At 35.7% G+C, this 25921-nt stretch overlaps 1 protein-coding gene across 2 annotated transcripts in view; it reads right to left on the reverse strand.

Annotated features, from left to right (window-relative positions):
- EFCAB13 (EF-hand calcium binding domain 13) overlaps positions 1 to 25921 on the reverse strand; it is a 108435-nt gene that overhangs the window by 37907 nt on the left and 44607 nt on the right. For both annotated transcript variants that reach the window (XM_044250373.1, XM_044250374.1), the window contains 5 exons: positions 15446 to 15940; positions 12973 to 13110; positions 11432 to 11503; positions 5506 to 5649; positions 1129 to 1203 (listed from right to left, as the gene is read on the reverse strand). In XM_044250373.1, coding sequence (XP_044106308.1) covers positions 1129 to 1203; positions 5506 to 5649; positions 11432 to 11503; positions 12973 to 13110; positions 15446 to 15940 — 924 coding nt within the window. The remainder of the gene's footprint in view (positions 1 to 1128; positions 1204 to 5505; positions 5650 to 11431; positions 11504 to 12972; positions 13111 to 15445; positions 15941 to 25921) is intronic.

The following is a 25921-nucleotide window of genomic DNA, read 5'->3' on the forward strand; positions in this document are numbered from 1 at the left end:
TTAGGGTATTTGAGACACACAGACCAGGGAGATTTTTTAAGCTGAATAAGAAAGAAAATTGAGAATAGGAAGAGACTGGTGGGAAACGAGAAAGTAGAGGGGGAAATGGACAGAAGGTCTCAATGAAGTATACAAAACCAATAAGCAGTCTGATGAAGATATGAGCAACCAAATGAAGAAAAGAGGAAAAGCAGTAAACATAAATGTGCGATATTAAGAATGAGAAAGGAAATTTAACTACAGATATGAATAAGTGCTAATAAAATTTTTATCTTCATGAAACTGAAATTCCTAGGAAAAATTAATTAACAATGCAAATAATCTCTTCATCCAATTAATCTATTGTTTCCTTGTATAGAAAACAAATTAAATGGATTTATATTATAAGGTAAAATAACTTACTTAAAATGCAGTATTATTTAATAAGCACAAAATAACATAATGCTACTTTTAACCCCATTTTTTAAAAGTAGGCTCCACACCCAGCATGGAGCCCAATGCAGGCCTTGAACTCATGACCCCAAGATCAAGACCTAAGCTGAGATCAAGAGGCAGGTGCTTAAAAAAAAGAGTCACGTGCTTAATTGACTGAGCCATCTAGGTGCCCATAACCCCAATTTTTAAAATACACATATATGACCTTATATTTCTTGAAGTGAGCTTCTGAATGGCAAATAATGTCTTTCTCAGCTTACCATACTCACAACTTAACATAAAGTCTGATACATAACAGTGGCTCAAGAAAAGTTACTGAATAAATTGGAAGATGAAAAAAAATACAGCTTTAAGTAGAAAATCTGCATATTAGTACTCAACTATAGTCACTAGATGGCATCACTTCCCCAAATCGGGGAGACATTTAACTTCCCAAAATGAATTTTATATACATATTTCTAACTCTCTATAAAAAGTGTGAGATTATGATAATTTTCAACTAATTTGCACACAGAAGTCATTCTGGATTTAGGGATCATTACTGGAGAAGATTAAGGCCAAACATATCAGCAGTAAGCCAGGTGTTTATTTGCCTGATGAACCGTAGGATGTCTTTTTGTAAATTATATTCTTCTAAAATCTATCACACCATTTGATCCACTAAAAGCACAAAAAAATGATGGTTTTACATACATAATTTTTCAGAGAAGCGTTCTGTATTGGTCAACATTGTATCAACAAATTCCTTGAAATTCGCCTTTTTTGTTTCTAAAAGGGAAAAGAATATTTTTTTCAGTATCTTCAAGTATTAAATTATTAAGACAAATATTGAATTATGTAAAATAAATTCTCTATTTAGGAAGATAATATAATTAGAGCCATCAGCTAATATCACTAAAAATATATGGTTATAAGAGGGAAAAGCAATTCAACTTACAGGAAAAAAGTAAACGCTGAAAATTGCCAGGAAAATTAATCAAAATCTTTCTAGTCACAAGTGCACAACATTTTTAATTTTAACTTATATTACCTTGCCTTGGCCTTGCAACAACTCACTAAGATATGTAGGTGAAGAACTGGTATGTTTTAGAAAAAACACTTATACATGATATCATGACTTTTTTTCCCAGGTCACAAAAGGAAATAGAACATCAGAGATTAGAATGGAGCTCTCTTGACTTCTGTTTTCTTCTGTATCAAGGCTACCATTCACACGGCTATCTTTATTCCAGTAAACTGTTGAAACTATTAAACACTTTAATAGTCATTTTATACTTAGAAAATATCTCTCCTTGATTATATATAATCTCCCAATGCTGGAATGGATAAAAAATTTCTAAGAATTTTCCAAGGCCACTTTTAAGGGTTTTACATAAATATAATGAACTTTTGAAAACTCTACACCTTTGCTTATCCCACTTAAAAAAATTCTAATTCTAATCTATAAATAAGGTACAGCCTATTGTCCTATTCCCAAGAATAAATATCTTTGAAAAGTTTACTTTAAAGAGCACCAAATCACTTTGTGTTCTTAGCCAAATATTTAGAGACTTAAAAAAAAATGCAACCTCAAAAAATTCTGGGGGAATGTTAGAGTTAATGAAGATTTATATTCACTAACAGGAACACAGAACTTTCTAAAGCAATAGATTCCCTTATTTTGGTAAGGTCTATTTGATAACACATATGTTTCAGCTGAACTACTGAACCCACCATCCATTTGAAGAACATTATTAATACCACTACACCCGCTTCTGTGCTTTTTCAATTTCAATTCTACTGTCTCTCTACAGAGAGAGCATTGCTGAATTTTTCAGTATTACCAATCTCTTGGTTTTTTACATATAAGTTTAAATAGGATAGACAAAATATTCCTTAATTTTGTTTTACAACTTGATAAAAATTATCAGATTCTTAGGGCAATCTGAGACTTGTTTTCATTCAATACTATATTTCCAAGAATCACCCATATAGTATATTGTTTTCACTAATGTACAGACTATTAGTATTTCTTTATGCACCCATGGGCACAACTTTAACCATTCTATCACTGATGATGTTGTTTCTTTTTTTTGTTTGTTTGCTATTAAGATCAGTGCTGCCATGAACATTCTTAAAATTGTCTCCTTGTACATCAGGGCAGGAGATTTCTGAGATCTATAGTTAAACGTTGATTTTCCTAGTTATGAAGTATGAAAACCATTCAAAACACTACATAATGTTTTTCAAAGTTCCTTTACCACTTTTGTCTTACTTACCAACCATTAAATGAACAGATTTCTTAATTTTTGCCAATTTAATGGGTATAAAAAGGCATTTCACTGTGACCTAAATTTTGCGTTTGCCTGATTACTAGTGATGTTGAGAGTCTTTTCATATGATTATTAGCAACTTGTGTTCCTTCATCTTGCAATGCTGTTCTTATAATTTAGTCACTTTTCTATTGGGTTCTTAATTTATAGGGGTCCCAATATATTCTCCACAATGATCTTTTGAGGTTCTAAGTATTGCAAGTTATCTTCACTCGATTTGTGGCTTATATTTTCATTCTGTTTGTATTATCTTTTAATAAAGAAAAGTCTTTAAGTGTAGTCAAACTTACCAATCTTTTCTAGTTAGTGATTTTGTACCTTAAAAATAATCTTTCCTAACTGTAAGTCAGAAAAATTTTCTTCTCTTTTTCTAAAACGTTTACTGTTCACATCTGGAAATTATTACTGAATATGATACATAGATAGGGATCTGATTTCATTTTCAAATAATTAATTATCCCAGCGCCATTTATTAAATGGTGTTTTCCCCCCCTGTGATCTGCCACCTCATTATATATGTTTTCATATGCCTATGGGGATATATTTTTAAGTTTCTTATCCTGTCCTATCAGTCAATTTCTCAATCTCTGTGCCATTCTCACACTGTTTTATTTACTATAATTTTATAATGAGTTTTGACATCCAGGAGAGAAAGTTCCCTCCAACACTACTCACAAACCCCTATACATGTTTTTTCCCCCCTCAAGAGCGTTTTAGCTATTCTTGGCTTTCATTCATGCATACAGATATTAGAATTAAGTCACCAAAAAATGTCACGGTTTTAACAGAATTGCTTTGGATAAATAAATTATTTAGGAGAACTGACTGTTTAGGGTCTCTGAATCCATGATTATGGGATATATATAACCATTTATTTAGGTATTAGACAATGTTTTAACTAAGTCTTACCATTTTTTTCTCATAGGTTTGTTCCTATTTCTTTTTCACTTTTTTTTTTTTTTACTTTTTATTATGGAAAATTTTACATATACACAAAGAAAAAGATATATTGTAATAAAAGCTCATTTATTGTCCCCCAGCTGCAAATATTATCAATTCATGTCTATTACCATTTTACCTAAAAACCCCACCCATTTGTCTACTTGGCTACCAATCATCCCCTTTAGAAAAGTAGCTTCTAAGTTATAAGGCTAAAACTCATCAATGTTGGCTATTTATAACTATACAAAGTTAGCTAGTTATAAGGGTCAAACTAGTACCTTCATTATGACTTGCAGGCTTTGACATAATAGAGTCCTTTGTCCCATTTAGTGCCCTTTGTCCTGACCTCTATCTTGTCAGAAATCAAATCAGAAACCCTACTTCTTGTTTTCATGTTTGCCTATAGGAAAAAAATGTCTGAAAATATGGTTATTACTGGTTATTTCTGGATAATGGGATTTTTTGTGTTTTGTTGTACTTCTGAGTATTTTTCTGTATTGGTTTAATTTTAGTGAACTTTCTTTCTTTTTTTTAATTTAATTCTTTTTTTTAAGATTTTTTTTCCAATTTATTTATTTTCAGAAAAACAGTATTCATTATTTTTTCACCACACCCAGTGCTCCAAGCAAGCCATGCCCTCTATAATACCCACCACCTGGTACCCCAACCTCCCACCCCCCCCCGCCCCTTCAAACCCCTCAGACTGTTTTTCAGAGTCCATAGTCTCTCATGGTTCACCTCCCCTTCCAGTTTACCCAAATTCCCTACTCCTCTCTAACACCCCTTGTCCTCCATGCTATTGGTTATGCTCCACAAATAAGTGAAACCATATGATAATTGACTCTCTCTGCTTGACTTATTTCACTCAGCATAATCTCTTCCAGTCCCGTCCATGTTGCTACAAAAGTTGGGTATTCATCCTTTCTGATGGAGGCATAATACTCCATAGTGTATATGGACCACATCTTCCTTATCCATTCATCCGTTGAAGGGCATCTTGGTTCTTTCCATAGTTTGGCGACTGTGGCCATTGCTGCTATAAACATTGGGGTACAGATGGCCCTTCTTTTCACGACATCTGTATCTTTGGGGTAAATACCCAGGAGTGCAATTGCAGGGTCATGGGGAAGTTCTGTTTTTAATTTCTTGAGGAATCTCCACACTGTTCTCCGAAGAGGCTGCACCAACTTGCATTCCCACCAACAGTGTAAGAGGGTTCCCCTTTCTCCACATCCTCTCCAACACATGTTGTTTCCTGTTTTGTTAATTTTGGCCATTCTAACTGGTGTAAGGTGATATCTCAATGTGGTTTTAATTTGAATCTCCCTGAGGGCCAATGATGATGAGCATTTTTTCATGTGTCTGATAGCCATTTGTATGTCTTGATTGGAGAAGTGTCTGTTCATATCTTCTGCCCATTTTTTGATGTGTTTGTCTGTTTCGTGTGGGTTGAGTTTGAGGAGTTCATTATAGATCTTGGATATCAACCTTTTGTCTGTACTGTCATTTGCAAATATCTTCTCCCATTCCGTGGGTTGCCCAGAGATCACAAGCAGGCAGAGAGGCAGGCAGAGAGAGAGAGGAAGGGAAGCAGGCACCCTGCTGAGCAGAGAGCCACATGCGGGGCTTGATCCCAGGACCCCGGGACCATGACCTGAGCCGAAGGCAGCGGCTTTAACCCACTGAGCCACCCAGGCGCCCCTGTGAACTTTCTTTCTAATAAGAAAAATAAAGTCATAATTCTGAGGAGAAAAAATAGCAAAGCAACCCTCTTTCATATGTGTAAGCCCAGTTTTCCTAAAAATATATCACTTACGATTAGCTTCAGTCAACTCTGTGATCTTCTCAAATTCTGGCTTAGAAAGGTAAACTCCAAAATCCTGAAGACAAGTATTCAGATCCTCCAAATCCATATTTTCATCTTTAATTTTATCAATGGCTTTAATGACATCAGTCAACTCTGAAAATAAAGCAATATGCTATTAAGTATTAAATATAAAAGTTAAAAAGAAAACACCAATAGAAAGATGAATTTTAGTTCTAACACTAAGTTAACAAACAAGAACTTCAGAAATGTTATGTATAAAAAGAAGTACCAGAATCTTTAATGGTATTGAAAACCAACAAGGTACAAAATCAGAGCCAAAAACATATTCTACTTTGCTATAGTCTCTGTATCTAAGGAAGTGCCAATTTAATTGCAATTTGAACACATAGGAACAAAAAAATTATACAATTTCCTCATTTAATTCTCCAATAATTAAAAATTTCCTAATAGTATGTTTCTCAGTAGCAGAAATAGAAGTAGAAAACCCTCAATCCCAAATAATGAATGGGGTAAGGTTCATTGCAATATATGGCTCAGTCTTTGGTTAATTTATCTTGGTTTATCTTCTGTATATATAAACATTATTACTTGGAAATAACTATTCTACATGCCTTTTTATAACACTTCTGAATATATGCCTCACAAATTTGGGCAGTATTCCATTCATTAAATTTAAACAGATAAATTTTTACTGCAATGAAAGCTTTCTTAAAATAACTTGCAAACATATAGTATTATTAAGGGGGTTGACAGATGTGGGGTGGGGGTATGTAAACTTTGGAACAAATTAAACTCAAATACTTTCCCTAATAGACTAGAATAGGTAAAGTGAGGAAGCTGGGCAATGGAGGGCATTAAAGCCATTATCTAGAATTAATCATTTTTAGGCAATCAATGGAAATCATTACGCTAAACAAAGAAATGACCAAAATGATGTCTGAATTAGATGACTCTTAAAAAATGATTCTTATATATAAATATGTACAAGATACATGTTCCTATTTCCTGAAAGTGAAAGAAATTTTCATTTAAAAGTAAAGAGCTGACGAGGGACATCAGCATAATGGTTCAATAGGAAGTCTAACACACTGCTTCAGTAGAAATTCAAAAATAAATTCCCTTTGTGAGAAATCAGAAACTAACTGAAAGGTTCTTACACCCCAAGAGAAGGCAAAACCAGATGCACTGAAGTTGGCAGTAAGATTTGGGACAATCTCCTGCAAAAGCTGGACAGCCTGCCCCCAGTGCAGCACTTATGATCCAGAAGAGCTCCCAGCTTCACCCAAGGGAAAAGAGTCATTGGTTCACACATTCACCAGTCCAACTTTTCCAAAAGGCCTTCTCAGAAGACTGGCTCTTGTCTTGCCAATCTTGGAGCTCTGATGATTCTAGTACAGCCTAGTTGTTTAGAAAGAATAAAGGTGGTGGCTTGGGCTGGCAGATGCCAGTGATCCTCCCTTGTGCCGAGCACAGAGCAAATTAAAATTCCCAACTCTTTCCACAGTTTGGCAACCGTGGCCATTGCTGCTATAAACATTGGGGTATAGATGGCCCTTCTTTTCACTGGGTGTGAAGCAAGAACAATGAATACTGTTATGCTGAAAATAAATTTTAAAAATTAATAAAAAAAATTACCAACTCTTAGTCGACCCTCGCCCCCCAAGAGGAAAAGAGTTTATTCATGCATTCAGCACCTCAGCTTTTTAAGAACTGGCATGTGTCTTGTCAGTCCTGGAGCCTGGGTAAGGAAAAAGTCCATAGAGGCCCAGAGAATATCTGCTGGACTGATCAGTGAGGTTCTTTCCTGTTTAGGGCCAGTATGTGAAGACTGAGAGAGCCAACACACACCAACAAAGTCCAAATGGAAATTTCATAACTAAAAAATACAATAACTAAAATAAAAAGCTCAGCAGATGGACGCAAGAGTTGAAGGGAAGAGAGAAAGGAAAGTATCAATGAACTAAGAAACAGAAACAGAAATAACCCCATGAACAACACAGAAAACTGACAAAACAAAAAAAAAGGAATAATTTCAGAGACCTGTAGGAATATAAAAACAACCTAAGGGAGCACCTGGATGGCTCACTCGGTTAAGTATCTGACTTCATTCAGCTCAGGTAATGATCTCAGGGTTCTGGGATCAAGCCCCACATCAGGCTTGTCAGGCTCCTTGCTCAGCCAGGAGTCTGCTTACCCCTACCCTCTGCCCCAACCCCCTGTCATGCTCCCACTTGTTCCCTTTCTCTCTCTAAAAAACAAAAAACAAACAAACAAAAAATCTAACACTTGTGTCCCAGAAGAAGAGAAAGAGACCATGGTTAAAAAGACAATCATATCAAAAAATGGGCAGAAGATATGAACAGAGACTTCTCCAAAGAAGACATACAAATGGCTATCAGACACATGAAAAAATGTTCATCATCACTAGCCATCAGGGAGATTCAAATTAAAACCATATTGAGATATCACCTTACACCAGTTAGAATGGCCTAAATTAACAAGACAGGAAACAACGTGTGTTGGAGGGGATTTGGAGAAAGGGGAACCCTCTTACACTGTTGGTGGGAATGCAAGTTGGTGCAGCCTATTTGAAGAACTGTGTGGAGATTCCTCAAGAAATTAAAAACAGAACTTCCCCATGACCCTGCAATTGCACTCCTGGGTATTTACCCCAAAGATACAGATGTAGTGAAAAGAAGGGCCATCTGTACCCCAATGTTTATAGCAGTAATGGCCACAGTCGCCAAACTGTGGAAAGAACCTAGATGCCCTTCAACGGATGAATGGATAAGGAAGATGTGGTCCATATACACTATGGTCCATATACACTATGCCTCCATCAGAAAGGATGAATACCCAACTTTTGTAGCAACATGGACAGGACTGGAAGAGATTATGCTGAGTAAAATAAGTCAAGCAGAGAGAGTCAATTATCATATGGTTTCACTTATTTGTGGAGCATAACAAATAGCATGGAGGACATGGGGAGGTAGAGAGGAGAAGGGAGTTGGGGGAAATTGGAAGGGGAGGTGATATGGACTCTAAAAAACAATCTGAGGGGTTTGAAGTGGTGGGGGGGTGAGAGGTTGGGGTACCAGGTGGTGGGTATTATTGAGGGCACGGATTGCATGGAGCACTGGGTGTGGTGAAAAAATAATGAATACTGTTATGCCGAAAATAAGTAAAAAATAAATTAAAAAAGAAAAGATACTCAAAGAAATAATGCCTGAACATTTCCCAAATTTCAAAAAACAGCAATGAAACAACAACTGAGCTGGTGAATAACCTTACATGGTGTAGCATTCAAGAAATTGATCTGCTAATAGTGTCTTCAAGAAATCCAGTCACTTCAGCACTTACATTTATCAGAAAGGACAAATGAGGTAAATACCCAGTAGTGCAATTGCAGGGTCATAGGGAAGTTCTATTTTTAATTTCTTGAAGAATCTCCGCACTGTTCTCCAAAGAGGCTGCACCAACTTACATTCCCACCAACAGTGGAAGAGGGTTCCCCTTTCTCCACATCTCCTCCAATACACGCTGTTTCCTGTCTTGCTAATTTTGGCCATTCTAACTTGTATAAGGTGATATCTCAATGTGGTTTTAATTTGAATCTCCCTGATGGCTAGTGATGATGAACATTTTTTCATGTGTCTGATAGCCATTTGTATGTCTTCATTGGAGAAGTGTCTGTTCATATCTTCTGCCCATTTTGTGATATGATTATCTGTTTTGTGTGTGTTGAGTTTGAGGAGTTCATTATAGATCCTGAATATCAACCTTTTGTCTGTACTGTCATTTGCAAATATCTTCTCCCATTCCGTGGGTTGCCTCTTTGTTTTCTTGACTGTTTCCTTTGCTGTTCAGAAGCTTTTGATTTTGATGAAGTCCCAAAAGTTTATTTTCACTTTTGTTTCCTTTGCCTTTGGAGACATATCTTGAAAGAAGTTGCTGTGGCTGATATCGAAGAGGTTACTGCCTATGTTCTCCTCTAGAATTCTGATGGATTCCTGTCTCACATTGAGGTCTTTTATCCATTTTGAGTTTATCTTTGTGTACGGTGTAAGAGAATGGTCAGGTTTTATTCTTCTACATATAGCTGCCCAGTTTTCCCAGCACCATTTATTGAAGAGACTGTCTTTTCTCCACTGTATATTTTGTCCTGTTTTCTTGAAGATTATTTGCCCAAAGAGTTGAGGGTCCATATCTGGGCTCTCTACTCTGTTCCACTGGTCTATGTGTCTGCACTACTGGGTATTTACCCCAAAGATACAGATGTAATGAAAAGAAGGGCCATCAGTACCCCAATGTTTATAGCAGCAATGGCCATGGTCGCCAAACTGTGGAAAGATCCAAGATGCCCTTCAACGGACGAATGGATAAGGAAGATGTGATCCATATATACTATGGAGTATTATGCCTCCATCAGAAAGGATGAATACCCAACTTTTGTAGCAACATGGACAGGACTGGAAGAGATTATGCTGAGTGAGATAAGTCAAGCAGAGAGAGTCAATTATCATATGGTTTCACTTATTTGTGGAGCATAACAAATAGCATGGAGGACATGGGGAGTTAAGAGAAGGGAGTTGGGGGAAATTGGAAGGGGAGGTGAACCATGAGAGACTATGGACACTAAAAAACAATATGAAGGGTTTGAAGTGGTGGGGGGGTGGGAGGTTGGGGGAACCAAGTGTGGGTATTAGAGAGGGCACAGATTGCATGGAGCACTGGGTGTGGTGCAAAAATAATGAATACTGTTATGCTGAAAATAAATAAAAAATAAATTTTAAAAAAAGGACAAATGATGAAGTAGCTTTTAACATGAGACTTTTTTTTTTAAGATTTTATTTATTTATTTGACAGAAAGAGATCACAAGTAGGCAGAGAGACAGAGAGAGAGGGGAAAGCAGGCTGAAAGCCCAATGCAGAACTCGATCCCGGGACCCCGAGATTATGACCTAAGCCAAAGGCAGAGGCTTAACCCACTGAGCCACCCAGGTGCCCCAACATGAGACTTTTTATCTAAGTGTAAGAGAAAATCTTTCCTTTGGATGAATTTCCCCTTCTCTGAGAAATCTTGGGAAGAAACAAAAGGCTTATCTTTCTTCTTTAGCATATGAATAAATAAAAGGAAGTATAAACAATAAGCCTTATCTTTTATTTTTTAATCTTGCTGAAAAACATTTAATTGTTTGTATAAAAAATAAAATCACTGCAAGGAAAAATTTTTTTTAAACTGGATTATAGTTATAGTTATATGTCTGTAAATTTCATAAAAATTGCACAGGTGAATTTTATGTATGTAAATTGTACATCAATAGAATTGTTTTTAGAAATGCTCTAAAACAAAGGCAAACCAAACCAGTGTTTCATTTAAACAAGTCCTTTACAAAAAATTAAAAATCAGGGACACATAGGTGACTCAGCTCAGGTTGTGATCCCAGGGTCCTGGAATAGAGTCCCGTACCATCCCATCATTGGGCTCCTTGCTCAGTGGGGAGCCTCATTCTCTCTCTGTCTGTCGCTCCCCTTGCTTGTGCTGTCTTTTTCTCTTTCTCTCTCTCTCTCACAAATAAAGGAAAAAAGTATGTTAAAAAATTAAAAATCAATTACCCATCAATTGCTAAGAATGTAGCTAATTACCTATTTCATCTCTTCATTTCCTTACTATTACTGTACATTTATGTAGTACTTTACAGTTTTTAAAATCCACATAACAACTCTGGGAGGTAAGCAAGTTAGCTATTATTACCTTGACAGGGCAAGTCTTTAACAAACTGGCAAACGGCTTGCCTGAGGATTTCAGGACTATTAAGTATCTATCCAAAAAGCAAACTCAGTTCAGTCGAACCTAACTCTTTTCAACCTGTTTCTTTCCTCCAAATCATTTTAAAATAAACTTCCCACTTACCATCATATTCAGGAGGACTTTGCTCCATGGAGAGAGCATTCATAAAGTCATCTAAGTTCACCATTCCACTTTCTGTAAAATAAAGAGTTGGATTATGTATTATTATGTTTTTGCATAAAAGGTAAATTTGTTTTTTAATACAACTAAGAAAGAATTACTTCTCCTTCACTTCATCATCATCCTATTGAGTCTTCATATTTTGTTTCCCTAGATGAGTCTCTCTAAATTAGGTCAGTTCATTTCATTTCAACAATTACTTAACAATTTTTAAATATCTATGATAAAGTGCAATGAACTGAGTTAGGTACTCAGTTGTTGATAGATATAGGAAAAAGGAAAAGTGCCCATACAGATGGACCATGAGAAATTAGAGTCTATTTCACACCATCATGAAAACCCACTCAATATGCTTCCCATTAAGACACCTTGACAATACTAACCACTCCTTACAGACCCAAGTGTCCCCATCTCTACCTCCTACATCCAGCTGATCCAAATAACTATCTGTTTTTAGGTACAAAGCCTCCACAGTGATCATACCAATCCTGATAAGCAACAGAAAGGGCTCAATAGGGGTGCCTGGGTGGCTCAGTGGGTTAAGCCTCTGCCTTCGGCTTGGGTCATGATCTCGGGGTCTTGAAATCAAGCCCTGCATTGGGCTCTCTGCTCAGTGGGGAGCCTGCTTCCCCCTCTCTCTCTGCCTGCCTCTATGCCTACTTGTGATCTCTCTCTGTCCAATAAATAAATCTTAAAAAAGAAAAGAAAAGAAAGGGCTCAATAATTTTAGTAGCACCTATTCCTGAGATTTTTTTTTTAAACAAATCTTCTTTTCTATTTACCTTAGCTAGGAAATTTTGCTTAGGTTCTAAGAATTCATTTCTAACACATTCCCAAGCCAGTCTTTTCCCAAAATGTTGCCTCTGCCTTCTCCTCAACTAAACTTCTGCTATGGGCAGTTCTTACTTAATGATAAAACAACTTCTCTAATACAACAACCCTTCCTGGAAACTTAAACTCTGCCTTGAACTTAGGCTGGTGACTGGGATATGCCATTTAACATCTTCTAGATGCTAACTGACTGCCTTTTTGTTTAAGTAGCACTAGCCCTAAATTCCTAGCTATAGCACTCCTCCTCCATTTTGGAATCTCCAATGATTTCTTCTTGGATCCTTGGGCTATTTGCTCAGAGATTTTTGTACCCTTTGGATATTGTAGTTTTATTGCCTAAACCTCCCTACAACTGGATCAGACTTCCACAGTACATGTTCCAAACTAGAAGGTATAGCTAAGGGATAGTCATGGAGTCCCACATAAACAATTGAGATATAAAAGGCCTAGCTCCTCCAAACCATTCCATTAGGTCAGACTTTCCAGCAACTTTTTTAAAAATACTATTTTCCATTTTTGTATCTGTCCTTTTAGAATCTTCTTTAGCATGGCCCATTCTGCTCCATTCTTAGTTGAATGAACTTATTCCATCATTTAATACTATCCATAAAACTACCTAATTTTCTCAAGAAGTTTGGCATTATCAGTCTCACCATTCTGAGTAGTATCTGTCACAATCTTCTTAAGCTCTTTGTCTGATAAAGTAATTCCTAGCGAAGGCAAAATGGACTGAAGTTCTTCTGCAGCAATGTAATTCTCTTGGAGTTTATGGATAGCTTCACAGATGTTTTCTAAATGTACAAAATGTAAAGTACTATTCAGCTACAGGATTTATGTGTCTTAAGCAACAATTAGCACCCAAAATCTTTATCTAGTAATCAGAAAGCAAGTTTTATCTACTTATTTCACAGGACTGCTTTTTCTTCAAATTTCTGTTGTAAATATTTCCCTTGTAGTTCAAACAGAAAGCAATCTTGAAAATTCTGTAAGCATTTATGAACTATTTTCTTGAGGAACAACCTGTTCAAGTTGCTCAGCCAATGCTGCTTGGTTCTGATTAAAATAAAATATATGAGTTCAAGAGATCATAACACTAATGTGTTCAAATTCTAGGATTCCAAGCAAAAAATGAGATTCTGTGCCCTTCCCATCACTTTATTGTTTTCTTCTTGTTTTTTTTTTAATTATGTTACATTAGTCACCATATAGTACATCAATAGTTTTTGATATAGTGTTCTGTGATTCATTGTTTGCGTATAATGCTCAGTGCTCCACTGGTCTACCATACTTTCCGTTCACAATCTTCAAAATCATTAACATTTTAGAAACAGATATGCATGGCCATGATGAGCCCCCTGATATCCTGCACTGAGATGGGCACAATATCACTTCAGTGATATTCCAGCCAAAAATGTATAACCTGAACTTATTCATGAATAAATACAAGGAAAAATCCAAATGAGGGACATTATACAAAATAATTAGTCAATACTCTTCAAAAGTGTCATGGTCATGAAATTATCCCAGATCTGAGGAGACTTAGGATACATGACAATTAAATGTAATCTGAGATCCTGGATGAAACCTTGAACCAGATATCTCATGAAACAAACTGAGGGTTGCTGGGGGAGGGGAGAGGGAGAAGGCAGCTGGGTTATGGACATTAGGGAGGGTATGTGCTATGGTGAGTGCTATGAAATGTGTTAGCCTGATGATTCACAGATCTGTACCCCTGGGGCAAATAATACATTGTATGTCAATTTTTAAAAAAGAACATTTATGGAACAAATGAAAAAAATCAAATAAGGTCTTCAGAATAGTAAATAATATTATATCAGTGTTAATTTCCTTGTTCAGTGCATTAACACCTGGGAAAACTAGATGAAGACTATATAAAAATGTCTTTACCTTTGTGTAATTATTATAATTTTAAAATTATTTTTAAATGAAAAGTTAAAATTTTTTAAAATGTAAATCAAGTGACAGTCACATTTCATAGACGTTCCATTACCATCAGTTTATTTTGGAAGTCATACCATATTTCACACTTCTCTATACACAGAACATGAGCATGGCAATGGTAGGTGATTTGATTTTAGTGACACCAGGAAGATAAATAACCACTTTCTTCCACAGTCTTCTACTCACTGGGTAAATGCTTACTATTCCATTATTCCTTTAACTCTAGGCTATTCCTTTAACTCAGGCTAACACATTTCATAGGTTTTTAATTCTTCCTGGAATATAAAGAACTCAGAAATAAGAATGAGGCACAGAGTAATAGTAGGGCATTGGTAAAGGACTCAAACAAACATCGTTGTGCCTCCTTAATAGAGCACACTCCCTTTCCAACTGAGTTATTGAAAACATGCATTACTGTGTATGAATCATTAATATTTCACTAAGCACTCATTTTAACAATTACACGTAATATGAAGTGCAATAAAAAGGTCACTATGTTTCTTTAAAGAAAATAAACATAACTTAAGTAACTTCAGTCAAGGACTACAGGAAGGAGTATTTAATTAAGTTCTATACACAGTATTTCTGTGATAGAGGTATCACAGAAGTACGTAAACATGTATCATTTGGGAAATCTTATCTTTTTTCTTTTTAAGCCTTACTTATCTTTGAGGAAAACTATAAAGCCCAGGGCAGCTGAGATGTATAATATTAATTTTCTCTTGATATTCCCACATCCATAGGAAATAATATCTGAAGTATTATCTTATCATATGGGATATGGATACCATAGCTTTAAATTATGGAACCTGAGCAAATATTTCACATAGACTTCCTACCTACTTTGTTAAGTAAATGATAAAATAACCATTTCCAAAAGAAAACAGGCCTTCTATTTTCTAGGGAACTTGAGTCAGTCCCATTAATTACTGAGTAAGCTTCTTGGTCAAAGTTTGGAATCTGAAAAAGGGAGCATCTGGAAAAGCACAACAGTCAAAACCACAGTGTTATATGCATTGGCCTATAGACCAGAAGTGGCAGTTACTCAAAAGTACTGACAACTGAAATGCATACAACTATCTAATAACTGATTAATTCAGCTCATTTCTGTGATAACTCAAGAACTCAAGGATCTAGATTTTGACTTACATATACGATACTGACCCAAAGCATTCATTGCAGTTTTTTCCTTTGATGAAACCTGTTTTAGGGGGCTGGAATGCCTTCCCACATCTGGCTTCTGAAGTCTGGGGATCCTAAATATATCACTTTTATCCAGAGACTTTTTGAGGCTTGTAATCCTCTTCAAGTTATGTGGTATAGACTTTGAGTCATGAATTTCAATCTTCTCTGAATGTTTCTTAAAGTTTATGCCATCCTTTGAATATAGTTCCTGGAATCCTATATTGCTGCTATCAATCCCACTTGGGAATTTTTTTATTTGCAAAGGATTTTTTGATCTTTTATATTCAAGGTAATCATTATCCTCCATAATTTTATGATATTGGAGGTTTTTTCCATTTAACTTTGGGAATAATGATGGTTCAAACAGTCTGGAAGATAAAGCACTTTTCTTCCTATACTGTAGATAGCATTCTGAAATATTTGATAACTTTCTGTTAGAAGTAGATTCATCCAAGGCTGACCATTCCATAATTGCTAAGCAAGAGAAACATAGTTAATTATTTCATTTACCTGCAAAATTTGAAATAGCTTTTTTTTAAATAAGTCCTCATTGAAGCTCTTCAACAAATTATCAGTTGCTTAAATATATAATAAATATGTTTTTAAAATTACAGAGGTAATAACCAAAAGACTGAACTATTAACTAGGTTAAATATAATCTTCTGGTTTAATAGATTTAAGTTTCTCCATCCAAAGCCATTCAAAGTTACACTAAATCAAAAAGTGACAGCCTCCTAAAGTACATAGTTCTCATTTCCCACTCTTTGTCAGGTTTGAAAGATAATAGGCTGATATATCAATATAGCTACAATTCCCTTAGTTATTGGCATACCAAACTAAAAGGAAGTTGTAGTGTGGAAATTTTTATTTATAAAATCAGAATACAAATATTTACTCTTCTAAAGATTCTCAGTACTTGTGGGGGGGAATAACTGTATATAAAATAACATTTCTAGAAAAAATTAATATAATATCTCACTAGGCTTCATTTATAAAGTTCACCTGATGGCTCAGAATAGTATGTTACATTTGAATAACACATTTTAAAGAATTTCAAATGTTATACTACTTGGTCATCAAAACAACTCTATGAGATCATCAAGTAAAGTCAAAGAAAAACAAGAAACTTCAAGAGAGTAGCAGTAATCTTGACTAAGAAGTCATTTCACCTAGAAAAATTAAAATTTCTCTTAGAAAAATTAAAATTAAAATTAAAACTTTAGTGTGTGTTAAAATGAAAAATGAAAATATTTGGATTTTCAATGTCTAGAAATCTTTTTTGAAATTAATTCTTTTTTTAAATTGACATATAACATTGTACTAGTTGTAGATGTAAAAAGTTTAGAAAACTTTAAAGATGGTGACATGGATCTCTAGGTTCTATCAAAAAGAAATAGGCTAGTGAATGGATAAAAAAAAAGTCTTTGACACTTCTGCTTTGGGCTAAGACACTGCAATAGAGACCAACTTTACCCTCAAAACTTAAATAACTAAAAAATTGGACAATTTATGTTGGGTGAAAATGTTTTCATACATTGAACAATAAGTAGCACAGGACTAAATAATCCTCTAAAGAAGGGAAACAAACTAGCTAGAAACCCTACAACTGTACCAGCTTACTGTCTTGAAGTAGTTTCCATGTCATAGCATAAGAGAGTAAAACCTGAACAGAGCATGCTGGTCTGAAAGAGTAGAGGAAATTGAGATAAGATAAGAGAGATATGAGGAAGGCTAAAGAATCTAGAATATGGGAGTAGAGTGCCAAAGAAGAAAGAACTGCTGAGTTCTGGAGATCAGCATTAACTCTTTGGCTGAGTATTAATCTGCACATACATGAGAAGATACTACCCAAGGACAAGGAGAGAATTACCGAAAATTGTAGTTAGGACAATTCCTGTAGCTCCCTGAGAACTATGATTTCTGATCCCATCAACCAGAGAAGAAAGATCATATAATACATGGGGCCTCCAGTAGACTCATCTGAAGAATGCTGCCTTAGTAGTAGAGCTAAGTTAGCATAAAAGCAGCTAGTGATCATCATTAAAAAGCTTTAAAAAGCAAGCTTCAAAAGGACCCAACTGATTCCAAGTAATTCAACTGCATCAGAACCAAATCTAACATTATTTAAAGGAGCTCTAGGAGACTATAAAGCACCAAGTAAATTGTGAAGGGGGAGGAGCTCAGGAAAGTAACTTCATAACACTGGGTTCACCCTGAGCTACATGGATTTGATACTAAACAGTAAACCATAAATTCTGAGAACTGAGGATAAACCACCATCTAGGTCCCAGCTAGATATCCCACATATCTGAACAGTACTGTAAAGGCTGTGAAAAACAAATTGACACTGAAACTACTAAACATGGAAAACTGATTGAAACTTGTAGCCTGAACCAAACTGAGTCAAATTTCTACAAAAACAAGTCAACATTTTCCATAGGAGTTAAGATCCACAGTCTCATAACTTAATATTCAAAATGTCCATGATATTAATTCAAATCACTTCATATATGAAGAACCAAGAAAATCTCAATCTGCTTTGGAAAAGACAATCAATAGATGCCAACACAACCAAGATGACAAAGATGCTGGAACTTTCTAATAAAGACTTCAAAGCAACTATTATAAAAATGCTCCAACATACAAATAAAAATATTTTTGAAATTAATAGAAAGATAGAAAATGACATAAAATACATAAAGAGGAATCAAATGGTAATTTTAATGCTCGAAAATATAATAATCAAAGAAAAAAAGAAAAAAACTTACTAGACAGGCTAAATAGTAGAATGGAATCATTAGAGGAAGAGTTTATAAATTTGAAGATAAATCAATTGAAATTATCTGAACAACCAGAGGAAAAAAAGAATGATCAGAGTCTCAAACACCTGTGGGGCAATATGAAAGAGGGCTGACATTTGTGTCAGTGTAGTCTCAGAAGGACAGAAGAAAAAGTGTGGTGGAAACAAATAATTGAAGTTATAGTGGCCCAAAAAACCTACAAATTTGGCAAAAAGATTCAAGCAGCACCATGTATCTCAATAGAATAAACTCAAAAAATCTACTCCCAAACAAATCAAATCAAACTGCCAAAAACTAAAGACAAGTACCTTGAAAGCAACCAAAGAAAAACAATTCATTTTATGATTTGAATAATATTATATTTCTCATCAGAAATTGTGGAATCCAGAAGTAAAGAAATAAAATTTTATAGTGCTTAAAGAGGGGCATCTGCCTACCTCAGTCAGTGGAGTATGGGACTCCTGATCTCAGGATTGTACGTTCATGCCTCACATTAGGTATAGAAATTGCTTAAAGGTAAAATCTTTTTTTTAAAGATTTTATTTAATTAATTGACAGAGATTACAAGTAGGTGGAGAGGCAGGCAGAGAGAGAGGAGGAAGCAGGCTCCCTGCTGAGCAGAGAACCTGATATGGGGCTTGATCCCAGGACCCTGAGATCATGACCTGAGTCAAAGGCAGAGGCTTTAATCCACTGAGCCACCCAGGCGCCCCAAAAATAAAATCTTTTTTAAAAAAAAATACTGAAAGAAAAAGCTGTAAACCTAGAGTCCTATATCCAATGATAATATCCTTCAGGCATTAAAGAGAATAAAAATATTCTCATATGAAGAAAAACTAAGCTAATTCATTTTTAGTAGATTTACTATTTAAAAAATTTTACTAAAAGAAGTTATTCATGCTGAATGGAAATGATATATACATAAGTTTTTCTTTCTTTACAATTTTGGAATACAGTTTCTTCTAACAAACAGACCAAAATACATAAAGAATCTAGTATACTGCCTTGTTGTCTTTACCTACCTGATTATATTCTCTTTTTTTAAGTCTTTTATAATTTTCATCTTTATAGTTACATTCTATAATTTCAATGTATTTTATTTTTGAATCTATTTTGTATATTATATATCAAGATATATAAAAATTACATACTATAATATATATAATTTTATATGATGTATATTATAATTTGTAATATATATTTATGAGTTAACATAAATACATAAGATAAAATATATTATGAATTTATTATATATAATATATAATACATATAATATAATATAAACACACACACATATATATACACACATACCTCCTTTTCCTTCTTTCCAATTTTGGGATATAGTTTCTTCTAAGAAACAGACCAAAGCACACACAGAGGATCCAATGTATTGCTCTGTTCTGCTCACCTCTCTATATATATTCTTTCTTCCCCTCTCTCTCTCTCTCTCTCTCATATATATATATATATATATATATATATATGAGATAGGAGAAGATATATATATGTCTCTCTCTCACATATATATATATGTTGTTGATATGTTGTTGCACATATATATATATATATATATGAGAGAGAGAGAGACACACACACACACATATATATATATCTCCTCCTATCAAACAACATATATATACATTGTTTGTTTCAGGTCTCTTCTGGTTTGTTTAGTGTATATTTCTCTGGGGAAGTTTTGTCATTTTAGCATTTTGTTCTCTCATTCATCTATTCTTCTCTGGATAGAATGACAACACAAGAAATCTCACCACAAAAAAAGAGAACAAGAGGTAGTACCAATTGACAGGGACCTAATTAGTATGGATGTAAGTAAGATGTCAGAAGTAGAGTTCAGAATAATGATTATAAAATATTAGCTGGGTTTGAAAAAAGCATAGAAGACACTAGAGAATCCCTTTCTGGAGAAATAAAATATTATCAAGTCAAAATCAAAAAGATGTTAATAAGATACAATAAAAAATGGAGGCTCTAGCTGCTAGAATAAATGAGGCAGAACAGAGAATTAGTGATATAGAAGACCAAGTGTTGGAGAATAAAGAAGCCAAGAAAAAGAGAGAAACTACTTGATCACAATGGGAGAATTCAAAAGATAAGTGATACGATCAGGTGAAAGAGTATTAGAATATTTAAGCTCCCATAAGAGGAGGAAAGAGAGAGGGGGGCAGAAGGTATGTTGGAGCAAATTATAGCAGGGAACTTCCCTAATCTGGGGGTGGAAGCAGGCATTCAGGAGGCAAAGATAACACCTCTCGAAAATCAATAAAAATAGATCAATATCTCGACATATAATAGTGAAGCTTGCAAATCTCAGAGACAAAGAGAAAATCCTGAAAGCAGCTCAGGACAAGAGGTCCATAACCTACAAAGGTAAAAACATTAGGTTGGCAGCAGACATATTCACAGAGACATAGCAGGCCAGAAAGAACTGGCATGATATATTCAGGGTGCTAAATAATAAAAATATGCAGCTAAGAACACTTGATCCGGGGGGGTGGGGGGAGTTAGATGGTGGAGGAGAGAAGACTGAAATATCATCAGGTCCCAGGAGTTCAGCTAGGTAGTTATCAAATCATTCTGAACACCTACAAACTCAACAGGAGATAGAAGAGAAGAGTAGCAATTCTAGGAACAAAAAATTGACCACTTTCCAGAAGGTAGGACATGTGGAGAAGTGAATGTGAAGCAGTGGGAAGACAGACCACAGGGGGAGGAGCTGGCTCACAGCAAGTGAGAGAGCAGCAGAGCACAAATAGGAACTTTTAGAAGTCTGCTCCACTAAGGGATGTCGTTCCAGAGGCTAAAAGTGGGGTGGAGTCCTCACGGGGACAGTGTGGTGTCAGGACCCCCAGGGTCACAGAAAGACTGGGGGTGCCTGAGTGTGGCAGAGCTCCCGGGTATTGGAGCAGGGAAGCTGGCTACAGAGACAGAACCCAGGAGTGCGCTCTCAGCTCAAAGTTACCTTAAACATGATCCAAGGCACAGTTAGACCACTGGTCTTCAAGCAGGGACCCCACAAGTGGAGGTTCCAGCGAGAGCCCCTCTTCCTCCACTGGGAGCAGCAGCATGGGAGCATGCAGCAGGAAATTGTTGGGTTTGGAGTCCAAACAGGGCCATGCACCAGAGATAGAAACTCTCAGTCACAGGCTGGGTGAGCTCAAAGTAAGGCCAGAGACCAGGAAGATGGGATTGATTGACTGCTTTTCTCTGAGGGTGCACTGAGGAGTGGGGCCCTGAGCTCTTGGTTCCTATGGGCCAGAGATTTGGAGGCCGCCATCTTCATTCCCATCCTCCAAAGCTGTAAGAAAAGTGTTCAGGGGACAAAAGCTACTGAGAGTGAACCCAAGCAGATTACTTAGCCTGGCCACCCGTAAGGACAGTGCAATTCTGCCTTGGGCAAAGACATTTGAGAAACACTGCAACGGGCCCATCCCCCAGAAGATCAGCAAGAATATCCAGCCAAGACCAAGTTCACCGATCAATGAGAACTGCAGAACTCCCGAGTTAGGAGGAAGCAACATAAATTCATGGTTTTTTTCTCATGATCCTTTAGTCTTTCAAAGTTAAATTTTTTTAATTTAATTTTTTTCTCACTCTATTTTTTTAACCTTTCTTATTTCCTATTTTAACATTTTTAAACTATTTTATCTTATCAGTACCTTTTTAAAAAAATCTTTTTAAGTTTTTATTGTTATAGTCATATTTTAACCCTTCATTGTATTTAACCTTATTTTTTGTATACATATAGGCTTTTTTTCTTTAAAATTCTGGGATGCAATTTCTTCTAATAGATCAAAATAAACCCTAAATCTAGCACATGACTTTGTTCTAGTCCCCAGCCTGATCACATTCTATCTTTTTATTTCTTTTTCTAACCAACTTATCTTATCAATTACATTTTTAGAATCTTTTTAAATTTTCATCTTCACAAGAAGATGTGGTATATATACACAATGGAATACTATGCAGCCATCAAAAGAAATGAAATCTTGCCATTTGCGACAACATGGATGGAACTAGAATGTATCATGTTTAGCGAAATAAGTCAAGCGGAGAAAGACAACTATCATATGATCTCCCTGATATGAGGAAGTGGTGATGCAACATGGGGGCTTAAGTGGGTAGGAAAAGAATCCATGAAACAAGATGGGATAGAGAGGGAGACAAACCATAAGTGATTCTTAATCTCACGAAACAAACTGTGGGTTGCTGGGGGGAGGGGGGTTGGGAGAAGGGGGGTAGGGTTATGGACATTGTTGAGGGTATGTGCTTTTGGGTAAATTGGAAGGGGAGGTGAACCATGAGAGACTATGGACTCTGAAAAACAATCTGAGGGGTTTGAAGTGGCAGGGGGGGGTGGGAGGTTGGGGTACCAGGTGGTGGGTATTATAGAGGGCATGGCTTGCATGGAGCACTGGGTGTAGTGAAAAAATAATGAATACTGTTTTTCTGAAAATAAATAAATTGGAAAAAGAAAAAAAAATTTTCATCTTTACAGTCATATTCCATCTCTTCATTGTGTTCACCCTTATTATTGTGTATACATGTGGTTTTTTTTTTCTTTAAAATTTTGGGAGGTAGTTTCTTCTAAGAGACCAGAATACACCCAAAATCAAGTGGGTGGCTCTGTTCTATTCACCAGTCTAATATATATATTTTTTTATTTCTAATTTTTTTATTTTTTTATTTTTTCCCCTTTTTTTTAATTTATTTTGAGCATAACAGTATTCATTATTTTTTCACCACACCCAGTGCTCCATGCAATCCATGCCCTCTATAATACCTACCACCTGGTACCCCAACCTCCCACCACCCCCACCACTTCAAACCCCTCAGATTGTTTTTCAGAGTCCATAGTCTGGTTTTGGGTCTCTTCTGATTGGTTAAAAAATAAAAAATAAAAAAACTCACCCCAAAAAAAGAACCAGAGGCAGTACTGACATTTAGGGGCCTAATCAATACAGGCATGAGTAATATGTCAGAACTAGAGTTCAGAATGACAATGATCAAGGTGCTAGCTGGGCTCAAAAAAAACCATGAAAAATATTAGAGAATCCCCTTCTGGAGAAACAAAATCCATTTCTGAAGAAATAAAAAAACTAAAATCTAAGCAAGTTGAAATAAAAAAAAGCTGTAAGTGAGGTTCGATAAAAAATGGAGGCTCTTACTGCTAGGATAAATGAGGCAGAAGAGAGAATTAGTGATATAGAAGATCAAATGATGGAGAATAAAGAAGCTGAGCAAAAGAGAGACAAATAACTACTGGACGAGGGAAGAACCTGAGAGATAAGTGATACCATAAGACAAAACAATATTAGAATATCTGGGATGCCAGAAGAAGAAGAAGGAGAAAGAGAGCAGAAGATATACTGGAGCAAATTACAGCAGGGAATTTCCCTAACATGGCAACGCGAACAAGCATCAAAATCCAGGAGGCACAGAGACCCCACCTCCAAATCAATAAAAATAGGCCCACACCCTGTCATTTAATAGTAAAACTTACAAGTCTTAGTGACAAAGAGAAAATCCTGAAAGCAGCTCAGGACAAGAGGTCTGTAACCTACAATGACTGAAATATTAGGTTGTCTACAGACCTATCCACAGAGACCTGGAAGGTCAGAAAGGACTGGCATGATATATTCAGAGCACTAAATGAGAAAAATATGCAGCCAATAATACTATATACAGTTAGACAGTCACTGAAAATGGAGAGATAAAAAGCTTCCAGAACAAACAAAAACTAAAAGAATTTGCAAACACCAAACCAGCCCTATAGGAAATACAGAAAGGGGTCCTCTAAGCAAAGAGAGAGCCTAAAAGTAACAGACCAGAAAGGAACAGGGACAATATACAGTAACAGTCACCTTACAAGCAATACAATGGCAATAAATTCATTTCTTTCAGTAGTTACCCTGAATGTAAATGGACTAAATGCCCCAATCAGACACAGGGTAACAGAACGGATTAAAAAAAAAAAAACAAACAAAATAAAAAAAAAAACATCAATATGCTGTCTACAAGAAACTCATTTTAGACCCAAAGACACTTCCAGATTTAAAGGGAGAAAATGGAAAACCATTTACCATGCTAATGGACATCAAATGAAAGCTGAGGTGTCAATCCTTATATCAGATAAATTCGATTTTAAGCCAAAGACTATAATAAGAGATGAGGAAAGACACTATATCATACCTAAAGGGTCTGTCCAACAAGAAGATTTAATAATTTTAAATATCTATATCCCTAACATGGGAACATACAATGATATAAACCAATTAATAACAAAATCAAAGAAACACGATTGACAATAATATAATAATAGTAGGGGACTTTAACACCTGCCTCACCAAAATGGACAGATCATCTAAGTAAATAATCAACAAGGAAATAAAGGCCTTAAATGACACACTGGACCAGATGGACATCACAGATATATTCAGAACATTCCATCCCAAAGCAACAGAATACACATTCTTCTCTAGTGCACATGAAACATTTTCCAGAAGATCACATCCTGGGTCACAAATCAGGTCTCAACTGTTATCAAAAGATTGGGATATTTCCCTGCATATTTTCAGACCACAATATTCAAACTAGAACTCAATCACAAGAGTAAACTTAGAAAGAACTCGAATACATACCGGCTAAAGAGCATCCTACTAAAGAATGAATGGGTCAACCAGGAAATTAAAGAATTTTTTAAAAAATTCATGGCAACATGAATGAAAATGAAAATGAAAACACGACTGTTCAAAATCTTTGGGAAACAGCAAAGGCTGTACTGAGAGGAAAGTATATAGCAAAATAAGCCTTTCTAAAGAAACAAGAAAGGTCTCAAGTACACAACCTAACCCTACACCTAAAGGAGCTGGAGAAAGAACAGCAAAGAAAAGCCTAAACCCAGTGGGGGAAAAGAAATCATAAAGATCAGAGCAGAAATCAATGAAATTGAAACCAAAAGAACAGTAACAAATCAACGAAACTGGGAGCTGGTTCTTTGAAAGAATTAATAAGATTGATAAACCCCTGGCCAGACTTATCAAAAAGAAGAGAAAAGACCCAAATAAATAAAATCATGAATCAAAGAGGAGAGATCACAACAAACACCAAAGAAATACAAACAATTATAAGAACATATTATGGGCAACTCTACCCCAGCAAATTTGACAATCTGGAAGAAATGGATGCATTCCTAGAGACATATAAACTACCAAAACTGAACCAGGAACAAATATAAAACCTGAACACAGCCATAACCAGTAAGGAGATTGAAGCAGTCAGCAAAAATCTCCCAGCGAACAAGAGCCCAGGTCCAGACGGCTTCCCAGGGGACTTCTACTAAACATCTAAAGAAGAATTGATACCTATTCTCCTGAAACTGCTCCAAAAAATAGAAATGGAAGGAAAGCTAACAAACTCATTTTTTAGTCCAGCATTGCCTTGATCCCAAAACCAAAGACCCCATCAAAAAGGAGAATTACAGACCAATATACTTGATTAATACGAATGCAAAAATTCTCACCAAAATACTAGCCAATGGATTTCAACACTACATTAAAACGATTATTCACAATAATGAAATGGGATTTATTCCTGGGCTGCAAGCTTGGTTCAACATCTGGAAATCAATCAATGT

The sequence above is a fragment of the Neovison vison genome, chromosome 5 (genome assembly GCF_020171115.1).
Source record: "Neovison vison isolate M4711 chromosome 5, ASM_NN_V1, whole genome shotgun sequence".
Lineage (NCBI taxonomy): Eukaryota > Metazoa > Chordata > Mammalia > Carnivora > Mustelidae > Neogale > Neogale vison.